We start from the raw sequence: 21,893 nt of genomic DNA on the forward strand, positions 1-21,893 counted from the left end.
AGAAACTTCTACACTCTTAGTTCTGCAAACGCCTAACACTCATAAGTTTCAGTGAAGTGACTGAGAAAAGAACAAGTTCAGTACTTCTCTATTGGGAAAAAAAAAAAAGATAATTGGTACATCCCAACTATGTTCCCTCTTCCTTTGTCAGAGTTAGCCACATATTATTCAGGAAGAGGAACAACACTGTGCAATTAAGACCAGTCACACTGCAACACCCGAGAGACATCTTCTATTGCATGAGGTAACAATAAAGTATTATAAAGTTTGTAATCCAGCAACCAAATGATTGCAAAAACAATTTTAATCAAAATTCACACACAACAGAAAAGAACAAAGTAAATTAAATTCTTTTTTTCATATAAAGAGTTTATCCAGCTCAAGTAGCAAGATTCTTTAGCCAGCCCCCCTTGAGACTTTCAGCTGTTTTCACAGGTGTGGAGTAAAACAGACATTATAAATAGTATGCAAATAAAACAAGGCCAATGGAATAATCTACGAGTTGATCAGTGGGTTGTTCTGGTGTATAATTGATAAAAAGAGGACAAAACAGGTTATAAAAGCAGCATAGAAGAATAGAAAACCTGGGGTGTTTTTCTTTAAAAAAGATGTGGGCGCTCTTGGTTCTCGCAGGTGCTGCAGCTGTTTCTGCTCACCTGCAGGATCTTGCCTTTGATAGGTAAGAACAGACATCAGTTTTTATATTTGCACAATTTCTTCTGTGTGAGCAAAAGTCTTTTAATTGACTTACCTATTTCAAATCCAATCTTTTTCTCCCCTTTCAGGCAGAAGGTGTTTCGTGTGATTCCACAGAATGATAAGCAGGTGGAAATCATCAATTCCCTTGCTAGCAACATGCAGGTAAAAAACATGGGGAGGTGGCTATATTTAATTTGAAAGGAACATTTCTCCTTTTGTTCAACTAACATATATCTTAAAAAAAAAAAAAAAAAATCACGCTACTGAATTAAAGACCTAATCTTGATTCCATTCAAGTCAACTGGAGTGTTTCTTCATAAGGAACAGGACAAGGTAATAAGACAGAGCTATACAAATCCATTCCAATACCTTCCTAGAAAGTCTGGTTAACCCAGTCTAAATATCAAAGTGCTCACCAGAATTTATTAATAGAATAAGTTAATCTGAAATGCTGTATTCAGTATGGGGTGCTTTCAAGAATGTATTAGATAAAACATGGAAATTCCAACTACCAACTACCAGAAATTTCACCATTATAGGCAAAACATTTTGCTCATGTAAATAATCTAAAAATCCATACTCCCAACAAATTGAACTTTATTTGGCCCTAGTCTCATATGTCATCTTTTCTTCTCTGACTTTTCTTTAAAGCTTCCTTTCTCTCCAACCAAGCTGCATGTTTCTTACTGACCTTGATGTAGATATATGATGACACAATGACATGAGGAAAAACAATAAAGACAGCAAATGTGTTTTCAATATTTCTCTTCAGCTTTGATGTTGTAAAATAGCTGTTAGTGAAAAAGACGCCATTATCTGTAGGATACAAGGATGGTATTTTTAATGAAGTACAGATGTGGAGAACTATCATCAACAGGATAGTATAGCATGCTGGAACAGTATTCTGTAGAAGATACTATTGGAATGGTGCTGCCAATATTAAGAAAATGAATATACCATGCTTTCTTTTAAGTGTGCAGTATAAACGGATTGTTTGTTTTCTTTTTCTTTTAAACAAAGATCCCTGAACTACCATTGTTATACAAAGCAATCAGTCTGGACTGATGTAGTAGTATATTCTGGATTAGTTATCTCACTTGAAGACACATAGTTCATGAATATCCCCACCAGCCCCAATTTCCTTTACATTCACGAGATGAAAGTCTGAAAAGGCATTAGGCTGGCAAACCAGCTTTGCTTTCATTCACCTTTAATAAGGTGCGAAATCCAGAGTTCTGGAAGCTGACTTCAGCAAAAATATGGGACACGGTAGTAGTGCTGTCATTTGTCCACCCTGAAATAAACAACTTCCAAAGGCACAGGTTCCTCCTACCAACTTTAGTGAACTGAGTCTTAAGAGCACTCACACAGACAACAGTCTTTCCCAGCTGATTTGTGTAAAGTATTCACGTATTGTCTCTCTGCTACTAAGTCAGAAGCCCATTTCTGTCTAATGCTTATCGGCGAAACCTCCAATGAAACCTGTACAAAGAATGAAAGAAGTTGTGAAGATAGTTATAATATTCACAGTCTGTAAGCACTCAGATGCTGCAGAATACTTGGGATTTGTGAAAATGTCACTGTCATCTCCAGAATTCTGCCATATAAATTGCAGGGCCTAATAAAATCTTTTTAATCAATTTCCAGTTAAAATTTAGGTTGATAATTCTGGTAAGCAAGGTTGGGTCAGTGTAATAGGATGGGAATTAAATTTGTTATATTAATTATAATCAATATCACCATCACACATACACCCACCTAAAAATCACAGCCCAATGTATGTATTTATTTGTTTATGTATTTATTCGGCCTTCTTTCAGGTTGACTTTTGGCAGCCAGACTCTGTCACACTGGTAAGGCCAAAAATGCAAGCTGATTTCCGAGTTGAAGCTGACAAGTCTTCTGAGGTTGAAGATCTTTTGAAAGAAAGTGGAGTGGAGTATAGGTAAGTCTGTTGTCACTACCATATTTTGAATGGAAGGAGATTAAACACTGGGGAAAATGTGTTTGATCTTTTCATATTGGTCAACTAATCTACCTGCCACAAACTTCATCCCTCCTGTGGATGGCTCTACTGGGTTCAGCTTCCCTATGGCAGTTCAAATGGTCTGTAGCTGCTCTGCGTTAAAGGGGTGCGGTGAAATGTTGATAGAGGTAAGAGACAGGAAGTAAACACTTACTACCAGGAATCTCCCTGAGGTGAAAGCTCACTGCAGTACTCAAGGCTGGAGTACAAAGGGAACAAGAAAGGTTTCCCACTAAAGACAAGATGCAGCAAAGTTCTGGAAAGAGCCAGAAGGTATACCAGATGGGTGTGCATGATAGTATCAGGGAACTGAAGCCAGAAAATGGTGAGTCCCAAGGGCCACCATGAGGGCCTCCCCACTAAGTTCTCTAAGCTGCAGAACGACAGCTAGAGGGGCAAAAAAAACATAACTGGTGACAAAGAGAAGATAGTTGCCAGATGAAGGGCCAAGGGAATCCCAAGACAGCCTTGGACTTTCTCAAGTCACACAGCAGATCCCTGGCAAGGATTTCTCCAAAAAGAGAACTCTTAATTGGCTTAAATATTTTGTAAATATATTACCCAGAAGCAAAAAAATCCTGAGTTTCCATGACCAAATGCAACTGCAGCATAAGCAGAGGGAATAGACCACACAGCCACATTACACATCCCTGAGACAGAAGCATTGTAGCGAGTAGCACTAATGGGAGAGTAAGGACTAAAGAGCAGGACCAGGTAACTGCTTATACTTCATATCTTCCAGTCACGAGGCAAGCATTAACCGAGGATGAGAAGTTGACTTTGGGCTGGACTGGAGTGTGGTTGTCTCTCTTCATTTCTCCTTTAGGTCCACCTAAATTTAAGCATTGCAAATTGGCTCAGCCCAGCTTGATTATCAGGCCTCTTTGATGTGTAATAGATAGTCTGTCAATATCATGTACTCAGACACTGAAAGTCAGTATTACTTGATCAAATTCTTATGACTTCATTTGACCGAGTGAAGAGTTTTTGTCTCTCAGCTACATTGTTGTTGCCACCAGACCAAACTCCTTCATTGGACACCACACAGTTCTCATGAAACATAACTTTATTGGTCTGCTAAATCTGAGGATAATCCATCCCTAAACTTACTGGCCTTACGTTAACCATGGCTGATTTGGATGCTGCTGGGGAAACAGAATCTGAAAACATTCTAGAAGAAATTGTTTTCAATAATGCCACAGTCCACATACAGCACAGGAATCCAATTTCAGTGGAATTTCCTTTTTGGCAAAGGAGGAGTTACTCTACATGTGTTAGTTTTTCCTATAATATTCATGAACTCCCTCAGGTCCATGCACTAATCTTTTGCTTGCAACAAAGGCCATAATGTCTGGAAGGCGTCCCTGACAAACTTGAGTGGAGTGTCCTTGTGACAACCCAAGCCATTACAAGCCTTTTGAAGTGCAGCTGCAGTGTCATGACATCATGTCAATGTAGTCATTTGCAGTGTTTGTTCTGAAGGCTGGTGCCTCACAAACTGGCCTCCTGCTCTTCTATCCAAATCACAAATGATCAAGGACATACCCTGGGTGAGAAAGATTTGTAAGAATGTTAAGACAAACACTGGAAAAACAAAAAGACTTCATTTTTTGATAACCAAGGTTGAAATATAAGCAAAATGTCCTCAAGAGTATGCTTGACGATGAGCTGTGCCTTTGTGTCAGCCCCAGGGAAAAATGAACAGGAGAAATTCAAACAACCCAGACAGGATGCTGGGGTTTTCTTGCCGTTGTGTGTTCTACTTCAATAGCCCACCTCACGTGCAGTAAAGTAGTTTGGAGGATGGATAATGCCACCTGCAATAGAGCTTGTCAAACCACACTTAAATTTTGGAAGCTTGGTCTGACAGAGAATTTCATCAGGCAAACATCTCTGGGTTGCTGCGTGGGAGTATTACATTGCTGCAGTCTAACTCCTGCCGTGCCATAAGCTCAAGAGAGGGCCCTTTCCTATTGAGGCAGAGGCAATCTGGCAACATAAGGTCAGCCCAGAGCTCATTTTCTGCACACACTCTGTCTCAGCATTAGCACTCTTCTTAAAACAAACTGTTGCCACCCTGGAGGTTTGTTAGTATGAGAGTAAGTAGGCAGATGCTAATTGGGAGGAACCTATTGCTCCCTGATTGTTCTGGTGGCAAGGTTGAGGCAGAAAGTAGGTTGAAACTTGAACCTAATATATCATATTTTCAACTGCATAAATCCATTCCCTACGTTTCACATCACAACCCATGTAGTCTTAATTCCAGGAAGACCCTGAAATGTCTACCTGGCGCCTGCTTTCCTGCTAGCAAATTGCACGTTTCTCTTTACGCTTTTCATGGTGCCTCATTGCAGAGTTCTGATTGACAACCTGCAGGCTGCACTGGATGCCCAGTTCGACAGCAAAGCTCGTACCACTACGCACAGCTATGAAAAGTACAACAACTGGGAAACGGTAAAGTCTAGAATTTTACCACTTTATCAGCTCAGTACTTTAGCCTTGGTAGTCAAAATAGCTTCTTCTATGCTTCCAGCCTTCTTCCCTTTTCCCCTTCTGTTCCATCCATTAACATGGTAGCTCCTTCTCCAAACTCTCCTTCATTTTCTACTTTATTGCTCATTACCGAGTTAATCTGTATAACCCATCTCCCTACAACTATTTCCTCTACTTCTGCTTCCAGTGCTGCAAAGAAACTCGTAGAAATCCAATGACCAGGCTGACGTGCTTCACTACTAATTTGCTCCTTCCTTTTTACTCCTTCTCTCGTCTCCTCTGCTAAAAAACTCGATTCTATTCCCTGCCCCAATTTTAGCTCTCCATCTTCCACCGTAAGCTCTCCTCTCCTCCCTCCTTTTTTCACAGCCATGCTCGTTTTTCCTGACATGTAATCTTGACCATGTCACTCCACATCTTTGCAGCGGCTCCTTATCATACATTGCATCACAGTTCTCATACTTTAAAAAATTGACTCCCTTTCATGTCTTTCCTTGCAAAAATCTTTCATTTTTGAGCTGATCATTGCCCACTAAGCACCTGTTACATTTTCAAAGAAGAAAATCTGTATTTCCTCTCCAGCTGGTATCTATAGAACGTATACAGAACAAATCAATTTTCTTACACGAGAACTCTCCTTAAAAAAAATAATAAATTCTCCTTTTACAAGGCTATTTAAAAATAAGAACAAAAGCTCCTCTGACTCTGCAAAGGTTACTGGCATGCAAAAAACCACCAACATCCATAATGTCAACCATTATTTCTAGTATTACCTTGACAGTTTGTCTAGACCTGTCTGTTGTTTCCTGTCTTTTTCTCAGCTCATAGATAGATCTTTGGGCATGAAACGCTTTTTTGTGTGGATGTGACAACTTTTTTGTGAGCTTCTGAAGGCACCTGTAACAAGGGAATCTGCTCCAATATTAAGAAAATCAAGGTTGTTATTACATCCTTTAAATAATAAATAGAATGAAGGAGATATTCTTTCTTTTGTATCTGGCATTCGTGGACTGTTCCTACAAATCCCTGCCCAGCACTTCTGTCAGGAATTCAAGAATGATGATGAATAAAAGAGCCATGAAACTGAAAAACATTACTAGAAGATTTAAGGCATTCAATCTAGCTAACAAGAAAAACAGTTTTCTTTTGTTAAGAGAGTTTAAGGGGTGACAAGGTTCTAACTACATAGGCTTTTGTAATGCACCAGCCATACTCCAATGATGAGTTTAGATAAATTCATACTAGAAAAATCTTAATTTAGATATATAGCTCTAGTACAAGTAGGAATTAATTCTTCAAAATCTACCAACTGTATTAATTAGGTCAAGTTAGATGCTTAGAAGGACTGTTGTGGCTTGAAGTCTGTGAATTAATTAGTCTGGACCTGAGGAACAAAGACATAGTAAATTTAACCTCCTTATTAAACAGATAGCTGCTTGGACTGCTGATGTTGCTGCTCAGAACCCAGACCTTGTCTCTCGCAGTGTAATTGGGGAAACATACGAAGGACGGCCAATGTACCTTCTCAAAGTAAGTGCTTTGATTTCTTTGTGCCAGACTTTTACTCTAGTAACCTCCACAAGCTTATGATGTCTCTTAAAACACCAATGATGCTAAAATAGTAATATACATTTTGCAGAAAATCTAATACATTTTGTTCTCTACTGCTATGATTTTTTCCACTTTCAAGATTTTCTTTTAAAAAGGGGCATAACAAATTATTGGAAGTTCAGACACATAAATTCAACCACACTCCTGAGAGCTATTTGAATGATCATCTACTTTTATGTTGTCTCCATCTGTTGTTTGTAAACTTGTTTACTCTAAAAGGATCTATAAATGTCAGTCCCTCTAGCAATAGGCAACAAATGTATTTGTATCTTCATTGTATATGATTTTGTACTGGTTTTGTCTGGGGTAGAATAAATTTTCTTCACAGTAGCTAGTATGGGCTATGTTTTGGCTTTGTGCTGAAAACAGCATTGATAACACAGGGATGTTTCAGTTACTGCTGAGCAGCGCTTGCACAGAGTCAAGGCTTTTTCTGCTCCTCACACCACCCCACCAGTGAGGAGGCTAGGGGTGCCCAAGAAGTTGGGAGGGGACACAGCCAGGACAGCTGACCCCAACTGACCAAAGCGACATCCCACACCATATGGTGTCACGGTCAGCATATGAAGCTGGGGGAAGGTGGGCCGGGGTGCTGCTGCTCAGGGACTGGCTGGGCAATTGTTTTCATTTGCATCACTTGTCTTTCTTAGGTTTTATTTCTCTCTCTTTGTTATTTTCCGTTTCACTACTACTACTACTATTATTATTATTGTATTTCATTTCAATTATTAAACAGTTCTTATCTCGACCCATGAGTTTTCTCACTTTTACCATTCCAATTCTCTTCCCCCCATCCTGCTGGTAGGGGCAGTGAGTGGGGGCAGTGAGTGAGCATCTATGTGGTGCTTAGTTGCTGGCTGGGGTTAAACCATGACAATTTTTTTGACGTAACTCTTATGAATAAATAAGATATAATGAGTTAAATAAAGGTGAAAGGATAAAGATTACTTGCCCAAAATTGCATGAACAGTTGCAATAATACATCATTCAAACAAACAAGATCAACTCTTAGAGACACTACAGGAAATAAATCAACAGTGCAGAATAATCAAATAATGGGGGTGGGCAGGGTGGGAAGATTACATTAATAAAAATGAAATTATGAAGAGTCTATTATTTTAGCTTGACTATCATGGCCAGCTACAGCTGAGAACACTCCATAGATTTCCATTTAATCAAGGAATGTTATTTTTGTAGAAAGTTTGACTTTTTAGGTCAGCAAGCTCTTCTGTGTACAAATTATTTTGTTCAACATCTGTGTTTTCCTGGTTTTGTTTTTTTTTTTTTTTCCTAGATGGGAAAAAGTGGTCCAAATAAGAAGGCCATCTTTATGGATTGTGGTTTCCATGCAAGAGAGTGGATCTCCCCTGCTTTCTGCCAGTGGTTTGTGAAAGAAGTCAGTAAGCTTAATGACGAAAAAAAATATTTTCTAAATGCAACTCTGTTTAAGAAAATCTTAAATGAGCAGCAAGAGCTGAGGGAGGCCACTGCAGGTTGCCATTTTACCTCTAAATACCTGTCTGCACATCCCTTCTCTCACCTGATGGTTAGGGCATAACTACTTAAACCAGATCTTAATGGCTGGACCTGTAATCTTTCAGCAGCTTAAGACTACCTGAAAGCATGTGTAAAAGATATTGACAACTACAAGATTACTTACAGTCTATAAATTCCTTTTTGGACCTGTAGTCAGAGAAAGGTGAGAGACAAGCAAACAGGTCTAGTAATACTATAAACACAGTCATGTTCTTAACGTAGTCAGAAGGAGTAAGGAACAAGGAAATTCAAGGGCACATCAGAAGGAACCTGAATGCACATCGGAAAAACTGTCCTCCTACAGTGTCAAGTGCTGCATTCCCTGCAACCGACTTTACTCAGTAAGGTGGATACCTACCCTCAGCTAAGCACAGAATGCACTGAGGAAATGTACCAAGAAAGGAGGAAGACTATACATGAAGCTCCCTAAACTCCACTCAGGAAAAGGGAAATGCATACATATCCCTTTGAGCTACCACTTCAAGTTGTACAGAATGGTTTCTAAAACATGAAACCGTATTCAGGAAAGAGCTGCACAGGTGAAATTATCTTCACTTCAGGCTGGGATACTTTAGGTCTTGAATTAAACCATTCTACGTCCTTTGCCTTTTCCTTCTCCTCATCACCAATATAAAGCAGGTGGGAGTTACCAAATGCTGCACAGTCTTCTTTACAGAGAAGAGGTGTATTCCCCCTCAGTGAGGGGAGATCAGCCAACTTAGCAGAACAACTCACTGGTTGAATCTCAAACTTTGTAATTCCTGCTTGAAGACTAAAAAAGCAAGCTGAACCCAGAAGCAGCAGCTGGGATTTACAATCCAAGTAAAGGAAAGCCAAAGTACATGAGTGAGCTGCTCTGGCAGAGGCACTGGTGGCAAGTATAATCTCCAGTCTTAGCAGACAGCCATGCGGTTTTGTGTAGGGAGCAGTGGAAATTGAAAGTGACATCTCAGTGGAGTCAAGGGGAATGTGATTTCATTATCTCCTAATAAGGCTGCAGACAGTATGTGCTACCATTTTTCTCTTAGCAATTCACGTCACTGCAGCTGTCATTTTCACTGTCTGGTCACTTAATTCATGGATACACCTGACACCTGTGGTGGCTCTGGTCAGTGGATCCAAGTGTGGATAGGCAGAGGTGTCTTATAAGTACAGCTCTCGGCATCATCAGTGGTTCACTTGGGATTGCTTCTAGACAAAAAAGAAAAAAATACAGAAAAACATGGGCAAGGTGGATTGTTACATTTATCTCCAGGAAAACAAACAAAAAACCAAACAAAAACCCCAAACAAATAAACCAGGAAAAAGTCAGTTCTAGTGATCTGACAATGCTTTTCTAGATTCTATATCCAACCTTCCCACTTGCTAGTTACAGGACAAAAGATGCCTTTCTCCATAGCATTGCTCCCTGTGTTTTGTCCTTTATATCTGTGCAGAGACATGGGTGGAAAACACTTCCTAGAGCAAATTTCCATAATCATTGCATGCTCCCTCGACACTGATATAAATTTGTCAACAGGCATACAAAGTGCCAAGCCATGAACTATCAGGATATACAGGTTTATGGCAGGAGTTCTTATATTTGTTATTCAGTGTATACGTCTGGAAAAGTGCAGGGAAAAATCTGCCTCCCTATGAGTATGTGCATCTACAGTATTATGACTGGAAATGTGTAAGGATGTACTTTGAAAATATTCTCTATAATTTTGGTTATTGATGAAATTTCTCTGTACAACAAATATAAAAAGTTGGAATAATGATTCTTCCTTCTCACATAAATTAAACCCAAATGTTTAAGGTGACAGGATGTAGGAAGAATATATGGACAGGAACTTTGCTCTGTCTGTAAACAAGAAGCTAGTACATGGAAACTCTTTCTGGTGATTTACTATCAAGTTCAAAATTAACATTGCTTTACCATATAATTTATTTATGAGAATGAGATGGCTTTCTAACAGCAGTGTGGTTTGAGTGGGGTGACTGGCGTTTCCTATACGAGTCACTTGTGTGACCAGTGCAACCCAGTTACTCCACCTAGCATCAGTTGCATGATGTGTAGAGTGCACCCTCCCTTTGAACATCCAGCCCAGCTATGGCAAGGGCCACATTGCCTAGCTAACCAGGACAGCCAGTGTAAACCCTCTAAGTACCTGTAACATCACAGAGCTGCCATCTCATGTGGTGGAATGACTTGGATGACTTTGCCCACCACATTCATTCGTTCCTGATTCAGACCCAGGCCTTTAAATACACTCAGGAGATAGAGATGTACGAAGGCATCATCAGCTTTTTCTGCTTTTCTCCAACTAGGCCGTTGAGACCTATGGAAAAGATACTGCCATGACCACACTTCTCAACAGCTTGGACTTCTATGTTCTGCCTGTCGTTAATATTGACGGTTACGTTTACACTTGGACAGATGTAAGTACATTCTTCTTTCTTAAGAGTAGTATTGCTGGAAAAGCCAACTGTTAGAACTTTCTCCTAGTTTTGATCTATGCTTCACCATTCTATTTCAGAACCGCATGTGGAGAAAGACACGCTCTAAAAATGCTGGTAGCCATTGCATTGGCACAGATCCCAACAGGAATTTTAACGCTGGCTGGTGCAGTAAGTGTCTCCTAACAATAGCTGCAAGAAATCATACAGAGGTGCAATAGCCAAGATACTTAATTGTGGATTTTCCCTACCTGATGGTTGGTCCAGCTCAAGCTTGAGTGAAGACCACCAGTATAGCATCAAGGAGTAGCTCGTGTTCAATTTTTGGAGCAGTTTTGGGCAAAACCCAGACTTTGGTTACTAGTGACATCAGTGTGGCTACTTCTATGAGCGTATATATATATATATACACACACACACATACATGCCTATATATACTTACAAACACATATACATATATACACACACACACTTCTGTGAGTTCAGAACAGAAACCAAAAGAGTTTTCTTTTGGTTGGTTTCACTCGATGGAGAGGGTTCTCTTTTGAGTGGTTGCCACTTGGCTGTTTCCTGGAAGCATGCTAGAAATGGGGGAGATGTTCAAGGAGAGGACTGTTAAGTACTGAAGCAAGTCAATATCCTGAATCACTTACATATTATAGGGCTTTACATCAATATTCATGTTCTTCCAACTATGCACACTGGACAGGGCATGTTTATTTAATGCTATGTCATGTTGTCTAGTGTCATAACTATGCAATATAATATTCTCTCCTCTGATAGGGCATGTGTGTCAGTAGGATTTCCAAGGCTTATCTACAAAAGTGGTATAACATGACTCTCCTAACAACAAAGTTTTTTCATTAAATACTCATTAAATTCACCTTTCTTCCCAGCTCTTGGGGCATCAAACAAACCCTGTGATCCCACTTACTGTGGCTCCGCACCTGAGTCTGAAAAGGAGACCAAGGCTTTGGCTGATTTTATTCGTGAACATCTTTCTACAATCAGGGCGTACTTGACAATTCACTCCTATTCCCAGCTGCTACTGTTTCCTTATTCATATACTTACAAATTACCATCGAATTACGAGGAACTGGTAAGTCTCTTTCACATTTTGACATAATGAAAAGAATAAGTAAAAATAATCACTTGCTATTTAGGTCCATTGAACTTCAAGCACTTTCTTTAACATCTGGAAAGAATCTTTACTGCCAGTTTTTGAAAAAAACTTCAGTCTTTTGTAGCAAGAACACGGTAAACTATGATAGCTTCAAGATAGTTCAAGCACTGGATAAACTTAAGCGCCTTATTTCATTTCCACGTACACAATGAATTTACCACAAGGTCAGGTTTGTCTTCCAGTCATGCTGTACAGAAATCCACTCTGCTGTGCAGCACTGCTTCTTCCTGACTCAAGAGGTTGCTATATGTGTAGCTTTAATACATTACATAGCTTGACTTACAGGGCATAATGTTTCTAACTGCTTGACAGATCGTAATAGCTATGAAACGACTGAACTGGTATCATTAACAGCAGACAAGGATCTCTGTCTACCACTTCCTACCAAACCTTAGTTCTCACTGAAGTAAAATGGTGAAACTCTTATCATCACAGGTTCAAGACAACAAGGCAGTTTTTGTCAAAAGTATAATTAAAAACAGTTAGATACAAAACAGGTAAAAAGTTTTGGTTCTGAGGCCTTTCTAAACTGGCCTGGATTCAACCATACCTTTTATTTGGAAGAGGAGAGGATGAATGTGGTGTTTTAAAGGACAATGTCTCTTTTATTCATCCTAGAGAAAGGCAACACCCTAATGACATTTAAGTAAGACAACGACAACCTGGAATATATATTTTTTTATCCTCAAAAACAGAGAGAGGGGTTAAAATTATTAAGTGCGCATAAAAGTTGTAAGCATAAGGCAAAAAATCAACAATCATGAATAATAAAATTACTTCAGTTCTCTGGCATATTAGCAATTAGAAGCTGTTGGCAGGGAAAACAACATAGCAAAACAAAACAAACAAATCTTGATTCCCCCTCTTTCCTGGATGCTGCCAAAAGCCCAAGGCAACAACACTGTGTTGCTCTGCTGTACAGGTTTGACAGATTTATGAGTGCTCCCAAATAGATGTCATGATTCTGAAACACAAATACAACCTGGGGCCAACAGTGAAATTTCTTGTTACATTTTTTAAAGCTTAAAAGAGAAGATGAAATTAAGATGATGATTTTGTTTTCTTAATTTATATTCCAGAAATTTTGAGTTGTAATTATTCCAGGGAAGTGTAGTAACTTGTTGTCTTCAGTTTTTAGAAAAGATTCACATTTCACACATTGCAGTTCAGTATAAAGTAATAAAATAACACAAAACCCTTGAAGCTACTTTATTGTTAAGATCACAGAGTTCCCCCATGTTAAAAATTTGCATGACATTCTGCCCAATTTTTTGAATCAAGAGCAAATGTGATGAAACATAACTAAAAGTACAGCATGTTTCTCAGTTTTAAATGGAAAAAGTTTACATTAACAGCTTATTATTAAAACAATCCTTAACAATAAGAAAAAACCTATGTGCTTTTCTAGGTTTTCAAATTATTTTACTAAATTAAAATTTTATGTTATCAGTGTTCTATATTAATGCATAGTAAAATTTAATGAATCATCCATACTAAGGTTCTACAATTTTTATCAATAAAACCTCTACTTTCATAACATAGAGGACAGTTCTGCTATTAGCATTCAGCATAACAAACAAAGAGCTTAGGAATGCAGGCTATCTATTTCTCTTCAACCATTTGATTTCACTTTGTAAGTCAGTCTTTCTGATCTCACTTTATCCTATATTTTAAATTTGGCACACTGATCCCAGAAGGAGTTCCATTGTTTTCCACTATGAAGCAATCACAAATCACACCACCATGACAAGGTGACCTTATGAGTGTTTTTCACGTCTTAATTAAGGGAAAATATTTCCTCTACTGGTGATCCCAACAAAAAGACAGCAGGATCCTAGAGGTGTTCAACTTGTGCAGTATCTGATTTTAACAAGGGAAGACTTCTTGCCAAAAACCCTTCTTTTGGAAAATGAGTTCAGTGTATCACCCAATCAACATTGCCTGTAGCTGGGATAATTAAATGGAAAGGGCCTAATTCACTCCAATGTCAGTGAATTACATAAAAAGATTGACTTCAACAGGCTCTCGGTCAGGTTCAAAAGTGCAACTTTTCAGGTTACTTCAAATAATTAAAACACATTCGTTTAAGCTGTGACTAAAGAAAATTTAAGATTTTTGATCAACAATTGTACTTCCTTGAAATGAGACAGCTACAAAAAGAGGTATTTTTTGGTATGCCAATTGTGTTTCATGTCTAAAAGTTCTGTCTAGATTTAGAACTCAGAGAAATGCTGAAGAATGAGAATCTCAACTTTTAACAGAGATTGTTTGGGCAAATAAAAGTATCATAAATCATTTTGCAAATGAAGAAGCAAAATTTATAGTGCCATTATCTTCGATACTATTTTTTACTCTGACAGATCTAATAAATTAAAGGAAATATAGTTGCAATTTTTTATCTCTTTCAGTGAGCAACTGGACATGTGCTTAAACAAAACCTCACATGTCTGTTTATCATTAACAACAATTTGTTCCACTGTATTTAGTTAAAGGTAGCATAATACCACGGGGTTTATGCTGCGTTCCAGTGTCTTGAGATATACAAGGGCAAAAAAAATTGAGTAATCTGAGATTGAAGACACTAAGTCTGCAGAAGAGAGAGATCTGGAGAATGCTTGTACCTTCCTTTCCTGCAAGCATACTGAACAGCGCTTCCTTGGGGCTCAAAAGATTTTTTCTGTTCAGCCTCAAGAAATCACCAGAAGGCATAAAACTGTTCTGGTTTTGGCTTCTCGGGTAGAACAGGGCACTCTAAGAATTCCGGGCATCCTTTATGCTCCACTGCATTGCTATCACAAACCAGAACAACTTCAAATTATTGTAACTTACTTTAAGTCAGGGATTAGAACCACCCCTCAACAACCCCCAGCCCATGGCTGTAAAACACGATGAAAGCCACACATGTCCCCTCCTTCCCACATCTTCCCACTCTTCTCTTTAGATGCAAGAGGATCTCTGAGGATCTCAACCCCACAGCTCACAAGGGTTTTCCCAAAACTTTTCTCCCATTAATCAGGGTTGTTGTTTTGTTTTGCCCCCTGCCCCTCCTGGGCGTGTTGCTCAAAACTCACTGTTACCCAAACAATACTTGAAAAACAAAAATAAAAACACCCAAGACAGGAAAATCTAGGTCAGGAATTTCTCAGAAGTTACACAATATTCTTTTAATGACACCCTGAAAGAAATATGTACTCCTTTTGGTGAATCACATTTTGCCTGCTTCATAATCCTCTTGACTCATTATTTACTATACCCTTGAGTGTTACCCTGCACACAGAATGCACACTTGAATCCCTCTCCTACAGACAACAGAAGCATTAGCTTTTCACAATCAAAAAACGTGCTTGGCAACACCAGTATCTCTCCACACCCCAAAAAGATTCTTTTCATCCTTGTTTTACTATTCACATTTTTGTCCTCTTGCAATAAAGAACTCTGTATTTAATCACACTTTTCATAAACAGTTCAGACCATATTTTTTAATCAGTTCATATTTTGGCCTTAGCCTCCTATTATGTCACCCCATGCTTTATGTAGCTTTATCAATTCTTGTTTGTATTTGAATTGGCTCTGAACTGTGATTTTATAGAGCAGAGGAATGTGCATTGTGCCCTTTCTTCCCTTCCAGGTTCAATTCCATGTCTCAGTTAAACAACAAATTCAGTGCCAAATACATGTCTGCAGCCAGCTCATACTCTTTGTCAGATTGATGTACGTGTATTATTTCAGTTTAGCAGGCTGCAGAATATTATATTAATTTACAACCCAAGATAATTTTCTAGACACTGATTTCAGTTTCTGTTACCTGTATGCACACTGGCCACGTTGGTTATTGTTTCAGCTCACTGAAACATATTCACCTTCCATATAGGGTTGGTCTAGCATTTCATTTCCTCTGGAGTGCTCAAAATAGGATGTAGTAGAAAGCGGAGATACGCACAGAGTCTGTGCAAGAAGAGTGAATTTCAAATATATTGCGTGACTTTGTGAATATCAGTCTGATTATTTAATCTGATGTTTGGGAGCAAAGTCTTTTCACTCCTGACTTTATTCCTGAATGTGTTTAAGATATATGAAGACCTGTGGGAAAGAATTTTTTAACAGCAAAATTCCTATCATCTAAGAGACTCGTATGTACCAATGAGGAGTTGCAGCCTATGCTGTTGTTGTACCTGTGCTGTTGCAAACTCCTGTGACTGTACTACTTATTACAAGTAAATATTGTTAAATTCAACTGGGAAGCACAACCAACAGGAAAGCGGGCAGAAAAGCAGTATTTGGAACTGGCTTCACAGCCCCTCCTCCAAGTTTGTCACAGCAGATGTCCCACAACAGAACTGCTCTGTACTGACAGTGTTACAATCGTGAAAAGGATGTTTTCAGTAGCAGCATCTTCCTGTTGAAGCTTACGTATGAATCTGGCTGACAGACAGGTGTCCAACAGGTGTAGGGCACATTGACCTTAGCTCAGTCACACTGGAAACCCTCTCACCAGGGATCGATTTCTTAAACACCCTGTGAGACTGCCACAGAGAAACAGGCTTGCAAAGAAAAAAAGCAGCAGTATACTAAAGTCCTCCACTTGGCTGGATTCCATGGACTCTTGGGGCACATGCTTAACTGTGAGCAACAACAGAATTGTAAACTAAATTACACATCAGTCGTGGACTCTTTTGAGAGGAGTCTGTTTTTATTGGCAAAACAAGAAGCCTCAGAAGTTTAGCCTCACTTGGCTAAAGCTAACTTTGCAAATACCACATTTTCAGACTTCGTTACAAAGGAAGTTGAGGGTCACTTAAGCAGCACATGAGACCGAGGTGAAGTGAAAATACAGTTTTCGGCCTCGGGCAAATTGGTTTGCAGTCCAGTGAGGGAAGAGAGCAAGAGGTCCAGTCAATCAGTGAAAATGCTTCTCCAGATCACTGTCAGATGGTGAGGGCAAAGGGAGTTGTCCACATGCAGCAGCTGTATAATCAACGTCCCTGAAGTGTTTCTAAACAGCCACAATCCACTGGCAAATCTAGCCTGATGATAGAAGAGTAAAAGGAGGGAAATGCTCTCAAAAAAATTGCCTATTAACACACAGAAGGTGCTTAGCCTGATTATTTATCTTGTTAGTTCAAAACTCCAGATGTGGTGAGAAAGAGAGGCTGGTAACGTATCTTTCATTAAAACATAATAGCTGAAAAAAATAGGTTTAAATGTTGTGAATTATGTAAGATAATGGCAACCGAGAACACAGCTCTGCTGTATCACTGGCCCGTGCGCTCTGTACACAAGATCAAGCGAAATATTCGTAATTGCTATGTAAACACAGATGGGTGATCAGCGGAGGGAATACTACCTTCTGCTGAAATGACCAGCTCTGCGAGTTCAGCTGCAAGTCAGACACTGAAAAGCCATTTCTGCTCCCAGATACCAGGTATTAATTTGGAGTAATTTCTAGGACTTCAGGGCACCAGTTGTTTCTCTGTCACTGTAACTCTCAGCAAAATTTTCCTTGCAAGAAGAGGATTCTTAACAGTAAAATTAAAAAACAAAACAAAAACCACCACAAAACAAACAAACAAACAAAAAACCCAAACAAACTCCAGACAATTCAGCTAAGCCAGTTGTGCAGAGATCTAGAAAATCACTCAACAGCAAAGAGGTCAAAAAGATACCAATGTTTCTCCTTGCAGCTGTATTCCAAACATACAGGCCTGAAAATCCAAACCACCTTTCAAGAGCTAAATATCACTTTCCTTTTTGGAAAATGTTGGGCATTGTTTATATACCTCTGCATAAATCTTCATGTTATTTCCTTTTTATGAATGGTTTTAAAAAAACAAAAAAATTTCCTCCTAATTTGTATTTATACTCACCAGTATTTACTTAATTTTTACTATATTACTAGTAGTAGTAGTATTAAGAGGTGACTTTACTTCCTATAAAGTTGAAATATCTTTTTTACCTTTAGTTTTGGACTATAAATCTATTAGAAAAGCAAATGGTAGAGTCACTTAATGGAAAAAAAATCAGATATCAAAACTCCTGATAAAAGTTTCGTTTCATGATGAAGTCACAAATTCTCAGTCATGTTTTTCACTTAGAAAGGGTCATTTAACACAGTACCTTGATGTCCAACCTGGAGAGCTTGAGGAAGTTGTTTATTTGGATTCCAGGCTCTTAACAGCTGGAAATCTTAACTGCTCTTTCTACAAATCTCTCTTTTTACAACTTCCTGGCCAATAATAAAAAAACCCCTCAGGTAAAAAGACTTTCTGATATACTTTTTCTGGTATCTGTTCTGGCATGATTTAAAGCCATCATCTGGGAGCAGAGTGAAAGGAATGCCCTATTCTCCCCAAAGAGCAGCTCTGCTGTTCCGTTGTCCGTACCATGCAGTTTACTAGAGAACAAATACTAGTTACCAAAGGGTCCATACGCAGTATCAGACTATCTTTCCAAATTTCATTTTCACTTTGCATATATTTGAAAAAAGGAAGAAAAAATTCATTTACTAATGAGAGATTTGACTCAATCTCAGCTGCTGACATATTATAAACAAAAGATGACCAAAGAAAACTAGCAGATAGTAGTCTCCATCCTCTACAATTCCCTCAAAATGTGTTACAAATTACTATGGATTTTAGAAAAATCAGCTTGTTAAGGGATTAAAAAAAACAGCCAAACAAACAAAAAAAAAACAACACTGCAGAGAGCACAGCTACCCCAATTGCTCTGAATCCATGATTGTGAAATGCAAAGCAACAACTTTCTTCTTACAATTGCTTGTGTTTGGACAATAGAGAGGCCAGACACCAAACCTCACATTCGGTTACAGCCAATGTTATAGGTGGAAGGACAAGCTCCAAATACTCTTTGGTCTGTCTTGTTTAAATAGCTTAACGTGCTAAACGACTACATATTCCTACAGCAAACTCCTATAATTCTAGAAGGTTCAAAATCCCACATTTGGGAATGGAGAAACACTTGCAATTCTGCAATAACGTGTGCTGCCAGTGCTAATGCAAACACATTTGATGCTGTTTTGTAGAAGCCAAGAGAGCTGTCTCACCGAAGATTTTCTAAACATGTTGTCCAATATGCCTTTTCAAGCAATTCACAGGAACGCTTCAAGCATAAGGGTGAACAGAGAATATTTTACAATATATCTTCCACTGGGAAGTAAGCCAGAGTATAACCTACAGAGAAAGTAGGGGCTTTAGGAAATTCCTGGAATAGTAAGCCATTCAGCTGCAAGCTGTAAAGAAAGATATGGCAACCCATTGCTTATTCTTATACTGAACATCTGCTTTCAAAAAACATTCATATTTATCATCTGTTAGTAATAGTTTTCATGTTTTATTACCAACGCACTGTATAATGAAGAACTGGAAAAGTCACACGTTCCAAAGACAAGTCTGTAATTTTCCTTAATGCAAACATACAAAGCTTCAGAGTATTATCGATGGTCCTGATCCAGCCCTCCCTGAAAGCAGTGGGAGTTGAATGAGTCCCTCTGTGTACAGGAAATGAATTTAAATTAATGAGACTACATATGGTTCCAGGGTAATTTATGCCTTTTCTAGCTGTTAATATAAGACAAGACCTTAATCTGCTTCCACTTGTATCAGTGTTCAACTCCACTGACTACGCTGCCTCTGCTCTGAATTTATAGCTGCATGAATAGAAGGAAAAGCAAGAGCATTTTATGTCCACAATTTACTGTACCAAATTATTACTATTCTCTAAGAATCTCTCATCTCTAAATAAGATTCCTTATTTAGTTTTAATCTTGTACAAGTTTCTTCTGAGTACAGAAAATCCTGTTACCTATTGTCCCCTTACCTATCTAAACTGGACTGGACTATACAGCAGGCTGTACATCAATAGAGCAATACACAGACTGGACTATACTCCATTAAAGTCTGGAGAATGAGTTCTTTACCGGTAAGCTTTTCTCGTAACAACAGGACAAGCTGTGCTTTGTCAGCTACTGACATCTAGTCATTCTGAGAGATGAACAACGCTCTCAAATAAGAAGAACTTCTCAAGCATGGTATTTCAGCTTATTCAACAATGCTTTTCCTTAGATTCACTCAGAAAGCTTCAGAAAATATGCATTTATCATTCTTCTTTTCCTGCAGAATTCCATTGCTCATGCTGCATCCAAACAGCTGGCCAGTTTGTATAATACCAAATACACATATGGCCCAGGAGCTACAGCAATCTGTAAGTACTGGCCTAAATATACTAGCCATCTATAGTGAGTGCTACTGAGACTGTCAAATGCAGTTTTCTAGTGATTCTTGTTCCTCTTCCTAAGTAGTCCCCTTCTTTCTTCTCATGCATATACTCAGAGGTGTATGGAATCTGTCATTTCTGAAATATGGGATGATATTCCTCAAGGATCCCAGGGAGTGTGTGACCCCCTGAAAGGTTAAGTGATGTGGTAAAGTGCTCAGGAATTCATGTGCATAGCATGAATTCCTAAATCACACACAGCTTAAATTTAAACACAAAAATCTTGACCTAAGATTTTCTGCATTTCCAGTATCTCCAAGTCGAAGTGAAAAGATAGCATGAATCCTAAAGAATGGCTTCAACCACTCTAGCAACACATATAATTATTTCCTTTCCTTTGCATTACAGTCTGAGAAATGTACTAATTACAATTCCATTCTTCTACCCTTCTCGGGAACTCAGCTGATAGGATATGGCCCTTGCAGTGTCAAAAGCCGAGCTGAGGTTGCCAAATCTAGAACTTTTTTTAAAGAGTTTCTCCCAATTCTTAGAATATTTATGGAGATTTTTCCTTTAAAAATGTTTTGGTGATGCTTAGCAATTCTGGCAGCTCTTGCCTTAGCAAAAGAGACTGCCTTCATTGTACCAATGCACTGGAAAGGGAGGGTACCATTTGTCCAGAAGAAAAAGATTGAGCTGAAATCTCAGATCTGCAGTTCTTTCAGATCTGTATGAACCTCAAAAAGCTACCTAGTGAGAGGAGTTTGCTTCTGCTACCAAATCCTTCTAAACAACTCCATGCAAGCATGCCATTCTCCTATTCCTTAGACATCCTTCCCATGGTCTCCCCATAACATTGACACGGAGGGAGTTTAACTTGTTTACATTGTCTTGCACGTATCAGCTGGAACGAAGCTAACAAATGGCCTAAAATCATAGAAGCTCTTCCACGAGCAGGAGCAAAGGAATATTCCTTTTTATCTCTTCTTTCTGCATTTCTGGCTATGTGACTTGACTCCAAAGTATATCACATGTCAATGTGTAGCCACAATTTTCCAGTTAAGCTTTATTTTATTTCTTTATCAACAGATCCTGCTGCAGGGGGCTCTGATGACTGGGCTTACGATCAAGGCATCAAGTACTCTTTCACTTTTGAGCTCCGAGACACTGGTAGATACGGTTTTATTCTCCCTGAATCTCAGATAAAGCCAACCTGTGAAGAGACTTTACTTGCTGTTAAATATATTGCCAATTATGTCCTTGAGCACTTGTATTAGAATAGAGTTCTAAAAACTATTAAAGAAGCCTTTATTCAAAGATGCCTTCCTTTTTACTCTTCCCTAACAATAGGTTTTCATTTCTCTTTACTTAATGTTCTTAGACATATCTGTAGTTATCGTAGGTCAATAGAACTACAAGTTTGTCAAGAGAAATTATATCTTTTATTAAGGCAACTGATATGGTCAGGGAGGTCTAAAAACAAAGAGCACAAGAAGCTTAATCAACTTGAGGTAAAAGTTGACTTAATGATTAAAATTATCTTTACACACAGCAGAAGGGCAGAGCATTAGAACTTATACAGCCTGAATACTAAACAGCATGAAAACAGCTAGCTGATTCATATAAATGCCTTTCATCCAACCATTCACTACCTTAATGGCAACAGCAGCAAGGAAA

General features: G+C 38.7%; 1 protein-coding gene across 1 annotated transcript; it reads left to right on the forward strand.

The window, feature by feature from the left end:
• The first annotated feature begins 608 nt into the window (after window positions 1–608).
• CPB1 (carboxypeptidase B1) lies at window positions 609–21,493 on the forward strand. The gene is made up of 11 exons (XM_009959092.2): window positions 609–679; window positions 786–861; window positions 2,520–2,644; window positions 5,080–5,179; window positions 6,647–6,748; window positions 8,124–8,225; window positions 10,676–10,786; window positions 10,885–10,975; window positions 11,701–11,903; window positions 20,120–20,204; window positions 21,306–21,493. The coding sequence occupies exons 1-11, from the start codon at window positions 609–611 to the stop codon at window positions 21,491–21,493; spliced, it is 1,254 nt and encodes a 417-aa protein (XP_009957394.1).
• The last annotated feature ends 400 nt before the right edge of the window (window positions 21,494–21,893 follow it).

The sequence above is a fragment of the Leptosomus discolor genome, chromosome 7 (assembly GCF_034619465.1).
Source record: "Leptosomus discolor isolate bLepDis1 chromosome 7, bLepDis1.hap2, whole genome shotgun sequence".
NCBI lineage: Eukaryota > Metazoa > Chordata > Aves > Leptosomiformes > Leptosomidae > Leptosomus > Leptosomus discolor.